The 10,546-nt window shown below is 47.3% G+C and overlaps 1 protein-coding gene across 2 annotated transcripts in view; it reads left to right on the top strand.

The window, feature by feature from the left end:
* The first annotated feature begins 1,245 nt into the window (after positions 1-1,245).
* LOC136573611 (bifunctional heparan sulfate N-deacetylase/N-sulfotransferase 4-like) overlaps positions 1,246-10,546 on the top strand; it is a 387,126-nt gene continuing 377,825 nt past the window's right edge. For both annotated transcript variants that reach the window (XM_066574883.1, XM_066574884.1), the window contains exon 1: positions 1,246-2,226. In XM_066574883.1, coding sequence (XP_066430980.1) covers positions 1,246-2,226 — 981 coding nt within the window. The remainder of the gene's footprint in view (positions 2,227-10,546) is intronic.

Genomic DNA, 10,546 nt, shown 5'->3' with positions numbered 1-10,546 from the left:
TGTCATTATTCAAAGAAAATGTGTAAAGTGCAAATTAAGCTCTGGTCATACTTGTGTTAGTTATTTTTTGATAGTCAGCGGAATGTGGCAATATTGGCTATTCTATCTAGTGTAAAAATGTCAAGAACAATCAGCAGAAACCTGATAAAAAACTGCTCTTATTCAATCATAAGAAATTGTAATGGATGCTGTCAGAGTGGAAGCAATGACACCGGTGTGAACAGAAACCTAGAATCATTTTCCTGGTACTTGTTATAGTATTTCAACTCAAAAATATTGCTTCATAAATAACACAAATTTGGTGAGAAGGTGTTTTCAGATGAGTGTGTCTGATTTTGGTTCATGGAAGACCATGTCCATTTTGCATTTATATAAATTGCGTGCCTGTCTTCTACTTCTGTATTTCATAGTCTTTTTCCTGCATAAAAAAAGAAGCTTATTTTTTACAGCATTGGTAAGCAACAATCTGTAAAAACGAATGTTATCCATGTGTGCAATGTGGAGGTTTTTTTCCACCAATTAACTCGAATGGGTAACGGTAGTACGTGAAATTGGACCAGAATAGGACATGCTGATATTTTACAATGACCATCAGTCCATGTAAAAAAACATATCTGCATAGTCCTAGTAACTGTAATGGGTCAGTGTGATGCCCATTTTTCCATTAGCGCATAGACATGAAAATCACCCATGTGAATAAGCCCTAGCTGAAATCTGAATTTCAACAGCTCCATATTGACTCATGGTCTCATGGTTTTTACAGCATGACTATATTAAATTACACTCATGTAAAATGAATCCAACACATTGTTTTGGCTTTAGATTACAATAGGATACAATGGGCTATCCATATTCTGTCTTGAATTTTTACTTTACTGTTTTCCCAAAGCAGAATTATCCCAAAAGAGCAAAACAATTAAATTGATGCTTTTATATGCTACACTTATTTTATGTATTACACAGCTGTATTAATCCATGCATACATATAAATTATTATATTCTTTTTTGTAGGTGATGAAAAATATCTATTTTGGTGATCAGAAGATTCCGGATGTACAACATTTTGGTACTACAAACTATTGTTTATGCTAACCTGATTTAACTTGTCTGAAAGACTTTACTATAAATGCAGTGCAATGGTCACATAAACCTTTGTAGAGGAGTGCAAGCTCACTTCATTGCCCTGCTAACATTGTCACTTTAGCATGAAATAAAGAGATATCGGAAACTGAAATACAAAAAAACATGAATCATATTGTAAAGCTTAGGAGGAGCTTCCGAACACTTGTAATTCTCTTAGCCACTTTTTGCCTTGTAAGTATAGTAATTTCTGCTTACTATTTGTATTCTGATCACAAGCAGGCAATAGTACTTATTGAAACTTCCACACAAGCTGGTTGTGGAGATATGAACATGTTGCCATACCGGACAATGGAGGTAAAGTTAACAAAGCCAATTGATATTACCAAGACAGATCTCACAATATTACTGTTTGTAGAAAGTCAGTACTCACAACTTGGACAGGACATTGTAGCAATCTTGGAATCTAGTAGGTTTCAGTATGACATTGTAATTGCACCTGGAAAAGGAGATATTCCTCCACTTACAAAGGATGGCAGAGGCAAATATGCAATTATAATTTATGAAAATGTTTTGAAGTATGTAGCAATGGAGGGATGGAATCGAGAACTCTTAGAAAAGTATTGCGTTGAGTATAGTGTGAGCATCATTGCTTTCCATAAAGCTACTGAGAACAGCTTGCCAAGTACCAAACTGAAAGGCTTTCCGTTACTACTCTACAACAATGTAGCTCTAAAAAACTATTTTGTTAACCCAAATTCCCCACTGCTGCACATAACAAGAGCCTCAACAGTTGAGAAAGGTCCTTTGCCTGGAGAAGATTGGACAGTTTTTCAATACAATCATTCAACTTATCAACCAGTGATTCTATCTGAACTACAAACACCAGAACACCATGAATACTCTTTATCCAGATCTTCCCATCATGCCACTGTTATCCAGGATTTAGGACTTCACGATGGAATTCAACGAGTCTTGTTTGGCAACAACTTGAATTTTTGGATGCACAAGTTAATTTTTATAGATGCTATATCCTTTCTGTCTGGGAAGAAGCTTAGTTTATCTTTGGACAGATACATTCTTGTTGACATTGATGATATATTTGTTGGAAAAGAAGGCACTAGGATGAATGTAAATGATGTTAAGGTAAGGCTATTTAATTATAAAGATATTTGTATATAATGATGAAAAATGTCCTAATTTTAGTCACCATATGGTACATGAATTCATCAAAAACATCGCACTATTTGAAATATGTTTTCTCATAAATAGTTTTAGACTGATCTGCTTTGGTGTTTTATGCTATCAAAGCAATGTATTAAATTTTTGTTCAATATATGCACACTATAGAATTAATTATTATTATTATTATTATTGTGACATATAATAATACAATGACATATCAGGCAAGAGTTTATTAAAATGGATTGCATTTTACATTATAAAACCCTTCCAAACTCAGATAATTCAAAATACACATTTTTGTACAACTGTCAAGAAGATCAATTGAGGATCAGTTACTTTTTTCCAGCTAAGAAAAAATAAATGAAAACTTAAAGGACCTATTAGTACTGTTTTGATCAGTTTACCTAGGAGTCGGCGCGCCTTATCAATTGGCCGACCTTTTCCTTCTGTCAATCACAGACAGCTGCTTCTGATTGGCTGAGCACCTCAGCCAATCCCAGGCAGCTCTCGCTGAATGAATGACAGGCGAGAGCTGCCAGTGATTGGCTGTGTCCCCTGTCACTGAATTTGTGCAATCAATTAGGAGCATGGTCTCTGGTGAATGGAAATATTAAACCATGAACCTTAATTAGGGACATGTATGCTACTTGCTGCGGGGTCCATTGCCTTATGAATTAACCCCTTCCTTTCATGCTCTGATTTCTTTACTATCTTGGAGAAGGAAGGATTCTGTTTTGATCAGTTTACCTAGGAGTCGGCTCTCCTTATCAATTGGCCGACCTTTACCTTCTTGAACATTAATCTGTCTTTGGGGTGCACTTAACCCTTTGTGTGCTGGACCCTGCAAGGCACAATTGCACAGAGCATTTACAGTATTGCGGTGGTGGGAGTAATAACTTGCATATCTTAAAAGTGTTGCTTTCCACACCCACAACAGGTTGGGCATCGGTCACAACAAACTCCTCAGGTGGGAGAGGAACCATTTTTTCCCAATCAAGGCAGGGGCCCGAGAACAGTTCCTGGGAGTCTGCCTGCTTATCAGAATGTGTCATTTTCATGGAGTGAGGTGGCTGGGAGGAAGGAGGAGCAGCAGCGAGAGGATTCAGAGTTGTAACAGTGGACGGCGTAGAAGACTGGGTGGTCGATACATTGCTGGATGCATTTTCTGCTATCCACGACAGGACCTGCTCACACTGCTCATTTTTTAAATAAAGGTCTACCACGTGGACCCATAAATTGTGATATGAAGCTGGGGACCCCAGAAACTTGCCTATCTCCTAATCCCGCATAAGCCTGCTGCGATTCACCTGGACCAGGAACTAGGCCTGTGCCCACACCCTCACTTGGACCTCCGCGTCCTCGCCTGCATCCCCGGCCACGTCCTCTAGGCCTACCCCTACCCCTCAGCATGGTGTATTTTGAATACAGCAGACACAGAGCGTTGTAAAAAATTAGGCAATTATTTGCCTGCACTTGGAGGCTGACAGCGGTTATGTTATGCACACAGTAAGCCAAAAAAATTATATGCTAGGCTGCAGAAAGGCCTAGCTGGCTAATAGTGAGCCACTACAACTCCTAGCAGCCACGCAGTAAACTGCACACGTACACAGGTAGCCCTAAGGAGGATTTTTTTTTCAGATGTTTTTGAAAAAACCAGGAGCCTAGATAGCGTGTATATGTCTTTTCCTCTATCAGCGGCTGTGGGCGTACGCTGTGCGTAAAGTTGATGGGACGCACAGAGCGGTGTAAAAAATTAGGCAATTATTGGCCTGCACTTGGAGGGTCACAGCGGTTATGTAACTCACACAGTAGGCTGAAAAAATTATATGCTGGGCTGCAAAATGGCCTAGCTGGCTAATAGTGAGCCACTACAACAGTAATGCACATGCTGACAGGTAGCCCTAAGGAGGAGCTTTTTTGGGGTACTTGTTGACAGGATTCTATACTACCACTGTCCCTGCCTGACCAGTACTGCCCCTATACTCTGTATAATTGGCTGCAGACTGAGAGCGCAATAGTCTGCAGAGCCCAACAAGGTAGCCCAAAGAAGGACCGTTGGGGTACTTGTTGACAGGATTCTATACTACCACTGTCCCTGCCTGACCAGTAGTGCCCCTATACTCTGTATAATAGACTGCAGACTGAGAACGCTATAGCTGTAATACCATGCACAGCCCGAGATGAAAAAAATAAAATAAAATGTGCAAAACTGCTCCCAGCAGCCACAACAGTAATGCACACGTTCAGATGTGGCCCTAAGAAGGACAGTTGGGGTTCTTGAAGATGCTAACACTCTCCCTATAGCACCAGTAGCACTCTCCCTAATCTCTGCCAGCGTGTGTCTGAGGCGAGCAGCGGGCAGGACTGCTTTACATACTCGGCGGTCACTTGATCTCGCCAGTCACTCACTGCAGGGGGGTGTGATAGGGCTGGCACGTCACAGGAGGACATTGTAATGCCTTCCCTGCATGTCTATTGGCCAGAAAATGGCGCAAAACATGCAGGGAAGGAAATGGAATTGACTCGAGTACCGCGTGGTGCTCGTCTCGAGTAACGAGCATCTCGAGTACCCTAATACTCGAGCGAGCATCAAGCTCGGACGAGTACGTTCGCTCATCTCTAGCCGAGATATATATGCTTGATAAATCTCCAATAAAAACATTAAATGAAAAAAAAAGATGGTATAAGATACTTTGTCAAATGCTTTACTAATGTAAATATATACTATACCTACTAGAGATGAGCGAGCACCAAAATGCTCGGGTGCTCGTTACTCGGGACGAAATTATCGCGATGCTCGCTAAGGTTTTCATGTGTGAAAATCTGGGCAATTCAAGAAAGTGATGGGAACGACACAGCAACGGATAGGGCAGGCGAGGGGCTACATGTTGGGCTGCATCTCAAGTTCACAGGTCCCACTATTAAGCCACAATACCGGCAAGAGTGCCCCCCCCCCTCCCAACAACTTTTACTTCTGAAAAGCCCTCATTAGCAATGCATACCTTAGCTAAGCACCACACTACCTCCAACAAAGCACAATCACTGCCTGCATGACACTCCGCTGCCACTTCTCCTGGGTTACATGCTGCCCAACCCCCCCCCCCACGACCCAGTGTCCACAGCGCACAACAAACTGTCCCTGCGCAGCCTTCAGCTGCCCTCATGCCACGCCACACTCATGTCTATTTATAAGTGCGTCTGCCATGAGGAGGAACCGCAGGCACACACTGCAGAGGGTTGGCACGGCTAGGCAGCGACCCTCTTTAAAAGGGGCGGGGCGATAGCCCACAATGCTGTACAGAAGCAATGAGAAATATAATCCTGTGCCACCGCCATCAGGAGCTGCACACGTGGGCATAGCAATGGGGAACCTATGTGCCACACACTATTCATTCTGTCAAGGTGTCTGCATGCCCCAGTCAGACCGGGCTTTTTAATTCATAGACACAGGCAGGTACAACTCCCTATTGTGAAGTCCCTGTGGACCGACAGCATGGGTGGCTCCCTGGAACCCACCGGCGGTACATAAAAATATCCCATTGCAGTGCCCATCACAGCTGAGGTAGTAATGTCATGTTTAATTAAGGTGGGCTTCGGCCCACACTGCATGCCCCAGTCAGACTGGGGTTCTTTAGAAGTGGAAACAGATGCATTTATAATTCCCTGTGGACCCACAGCATGGGTGGGTGCCAGGAAGCCACCGGCGGTACCTAAAAATATCCCATTGCATTGCCCAACACAGCTGAGGTAGTAATGTTGTGCTTAATACAGGTGGGCTTCGGCCCACACTGCATGCCCCAGTCTGACTGGGGTTCTTTAGAAGTAGAAACAGATGCATTTATAATTCCCTGTGGACCCACAGCATGGGTGGGTGCCAGGAAGCCACCGGCGGTACATAAAAATATCCCATTGCATTGCTCAACACAGCTGAGGTAGTAATGTCGTGCTTAATACAGGTGGGCTTCGGCCCACACTGCATGCCCCAGTCAGACTGGGGTTCTTTACAAGTGGACAGATGTAGGTTAAACTCCGTGTGCACCTACAGCATGGGTGGCTCCCTGGAACCCACCGGCGGTACATAAAAATATCCCATTGCATTGCCCAACACAGCTGAGGTAGTAATGTCGTGCTTAATGCAGGTGGGCTTCGGCCCACACTGTATGCCCCAGTCTGACTGGGGTCCTTTACAAGTGAAAACAGATGCATTTATAATTCCCTGTGGACCCACAGCATGGGTGGGTGCCAGGAAGCCACCGGCGGTACATAAAAATATCCCATTGCATTGCCCAACATAGCTGAGGTAGTAATGTTGTGCTTAATACAGGTGGGCTTCGGCCCACACTGCATGCCCCAGTCAGACTGGGGTTCTTTACAAGTGGACACATGTAGGTAAAACTCCGTGTGCACCTACAGCATGGGTGGCTCCCTGGAACCCACCGGCGATACACAAAAATATCCCATTGCATTGCCCAACACAGCGGATGTAACATCAGCTGTAATGCAGGTGGGCTAAAAATTCATTTGATTACACTGTAGGCGAGGGCCCACAAAAATTGCAGTATCAACAGTACTAATGTACATCCAAAAAATTGGCCATGGCCAACCAAGAGGGCAGGTGAAACCCATTAATCGCTTTGGTTAATGTGGCTTAAGTGGTAACTAGGCCTGGAGGCAGCCCAGTTTAACGAAAAATTGGTTCAAGTTAAAGTTTCAACGCTTTTAAGAGCATTGAAACATATAAAAATTGTTTAGAAAAATTATATGAGTGAGCCTTGTGGCCCTAAGAAAAATTGCCCGTTCAGCGTGATTACGTGAGGTTTCAGGAGGAGGAGCAGGAGGAGGAGGAGGAATATTAGACACAGATTGATGAAGCAGAAATGTCCCCGTTTTGGATGGTGAGAGAGAACGATGCTTCCATCCGCGGGTGCAGCCTACGTATTGCTTAGGTATCGCTGCTGTCCGCTGGTGCAGAAGAGAAGTCTGGGGAAATCCAGGCTTTGTTCATATTGATGAGTGTAAGCCTGTCGGCACTGTCGGTTGACAGGTGGGTACGCTTATCCGTGATGATTCCCCCAGCCACACTAAACACACTCTCTGACAAGACGCTAGCCGCAGGACAAGCAAGCACCTCCAGGGCATACAGCGTGAGTTCAGGCCATGTGTCCAGCTTCGACACCCAGTAGTTGTAGGGGGCAGAGGCGTCACGGAGGACGGTCGTGCGATCGGCTACGTACTCCCTCACCATCCTTTTACAGTGCTCCCGCCGACTCAGCCGTGACTGGGGAGCGGTGACACAGTCTTGCTGGGGAGCCATAAAGCTGGCAAAGGCCTTGGAGAATGTTCCCCTGCCTGCGCTGTACATGCTGCCTGATCTCTGCGCCTCCCCTGCTACCTGGCCCTCGGAACTGCGCCTTCTGCGACTAGCGCTGTCGGATGGGAAGTTTACCATCAGTTTGTCCACCAGCGCCCTGTTGTATAGCATCATTCTCGAACCCCTTTCCTCTTCGGGAATGAGAGTGCAAAGGCTCTCCTTATACCGTGGGTCGAGCAGTGTGTACACCCAGTAATCCGTAGTGGCCAGAATGCGTGTAACGCGAGGGTCACGAGAAAGGCATCCTAACATGAAGTCAGCCATGTGTGCCAGGGTACCTGTACGCAACACATGGCTGTCCTCACTAGGAAGATCACTTTCAGGATCCTCCTCCTCCTCCTCAGGCCATACACGCTGAAATGATGACAGGCAAGCAGCATGGGTACCGTCAGCAGTGGGCCAAGCTGTCTCTTCCCCCTCCTCCTCATCCTCCTCATGCTCCTCCTCCTCCTCCTGAACGCGCTGAGATATAGACAGGAGGGTGCTCTGACTATCCAGCGACATACTGTCTTCCCCCGGCTCTGTTTCCGAGCGCAAAGCGTCTGCCTTTATGCTTTGCAGGGAACTTCTCAAGATGCATAGCAGAGGAATGGTGACGCTAATGATTGCAGCATCGCCGCTCACCACCTGGGTAGACTCCTCAAATTTTCCAAGGACCTGGCAGATGGCTGCCAACCAGGGCCACTCTTCTGTAAATAATTGAGGAGGCTGACTCACACTGCGCCGCGCAAGTTGGAGTTGGTATTCCACTATAGCTCTACGCTGCTCATAGAGTCTGGCCAACATGTGGAGCGTAGAGTTCCACTGTGTGGGCACGTCGCACAGCAGTCGGTGCACTGGCAGATTAAACCGATGTTGCAGTGTTCGCAGGGTGGCAGCGTGCGTGTGGGATTTGCGGAAATGTGCGCAGAGCTGGCGCACCTTTCCGAGCAGGTATGACAAGTGGGGGTAGCTTTTCAGAAAGCGCTGAACCACAAATTAAGGACATGGGCCAGGCATGGCACATGCGTGAGGGTGCCGAGCTGCAGAGCCGCCACCAGCTTACGGCCGTTGTCACACACGACCATGCCCGGTTGGAGGCTCAGCGGCGCAAGCCAGCGGTCGGTCTGCTCTGTCAGACCCTGCAGCAGTTCGTGGGCCGTGTGCCTCTTCTCTCCTAAGCTGAGTAGTTTCAGCACGGCCTGCTGACGCTTGCCCACCGCTGTGCTGCCACGCCGCGTTACACCGACTGCTGGCGACGTGCTGCTGACACATTTTGATTGCGAGACAGAGGTTGCGTTGGAGGAGGAGTAGGAGGAAGATGCTTTAGTGGAGGAAGCATACACCGCCGCAGATACCACCACCGAGCTGTGGCCCGCAATTCTGGGGGTGGGTAGGACGTGAGCGGTCCCAGGCTCTGACTCTGTCCCAGCCTCCACTAAATTCACCCAATGTGCCGTCAGGGAGATATAGTGGCCCTGCCCGCCTGTGCTTGTCCACGTGTCTGTTGTTAAGTGGCCCTTGGCATTAACCGCGTTGGTGAGGGCGCGTACAATGTTGCGGGAGACGTGGTCGTGCAGGCCTGGGACGGCACATCGGGAAAAGTAGTGGCGACTGGGAACCGAGTAGCGCGGGGCCGCCGCCGCCATCATGCTTTTGACAGCCTCCGTTTCCACAAGCCTATACGGCAGCATCTCTAGGCTGATCAATTTTGCAATGTGCACGTTTAACGCTTGAGCGTGCGGGTGCGGGGCGTCGTACTTGCGCTTGCGCTCAAACTGTGGCGCTAGCGACGTCTGGACGCTACGCTGAGAGACATTGCTGGATGGGGCCGAGGACAGCGGAGGTGAGGGTGTGGGTGCAGGCTAGGAGACGGTAGTGCCTGTGTCCTCAGAGGGGGGTTGGATCTCAGTGGCAGGTTGGGGCACAGGGGGAGAGGCAGTGGTGCAAACCGGAGGCGGTGAACGGGCATCGTCCCACCTTGTGGGGTGCTTGGCCATCATATGCCTGTGCATGCTGTTGGTGGTGCCTCCCCAGCTGATCTTGGCGCGACAAAGGTTGCACACCACTGTTCGTCGGTCGTCAGGCGTCTCTGTGAAAAACTGCCACACCGTAGAGCACCTTGACCTGTGCAGGGTGGCATGGCGCGAGGGGGCGCTTTGGGAAACAGTTGGTGGATTATTCGGTCTGGCCCTGCCTCTACCCCTGGCCACCACACTGGCTCGGCCTGTGCCCACACCCTGACTTGGGCCTCCGCGTCCTCGCCCGCGTCCATGTCCTATAGGCCTACCCCTACCCCTCAGCATGGTGTATTACCAGTGATTTGATTTCCCAGGCAGGAAAGAAAGTGGCGCAAGCCTGCAGCCAAAATACAATTTTTTCCCTTGTTTTTCAAAGGACAAGCCACACTGCGTGTATTCAATGAATACTACTAAGTTTAATAACTGTGTTGCGGCCCTGCAAAACTGTCACAGAACTTTACTGTTGCAGAGTTACTAACTGTGGCAGAGCAGGTATTTCCCAGGCAGGAAAGAAATTGGCGCAAGGCTGCACTCAACCGTAGCTGGTTGCGTCTGATTTTTTTTACGTTCTCCACGCAGCACACACGTACCCAGAGCCCTGACGGCTGTCAGAGGCAAAGCAAATATACTTTTTTCCCTTTTGTTTAAAAGGATAGGCCCACTGCGTCTATTCACTGAATAATAATTTTAATAACTGTGTTGCGGCCCTGCAAAACTGTCACAGAACTTTACTGTTGCAGAGTTACTAACTGTGGCAGAGCAGGTATTTCCCAGGCAGGAAAGAAATTGGCGCAAGGCTGCACTCAACCGTAGCTGGTTGCGTCTGATTTTTTTACGTTCTCCACGCAGCACACACGTACCCAGAGCCCTGACGGCTGTCAGAGGCAGGGCAAATATACTTTTTTCCCTT

The sequence above is a fragment of the Eleutherodactylus coqui genome, chromosome 7 (genome assembly GCF_035609145.1).
Source record: "Eleutherodactylus coqui strain aEleCoq1 chromosome 7, aEleCoq1.hap1, whole genome shotgun sequence".
Taxonomy (NCBI): Eukaryota; Metazoa; Chordata; class Amphibia; order Anura; family Eleutherodactylidae; genus Eleutherodactylus; species Eleutherodactylus coqui.
The sequence above is the reverse complement of the archived record's forward strand: the minus strand, read 5'-3'. Positions and strand labels throughout refer to the sequence as shown.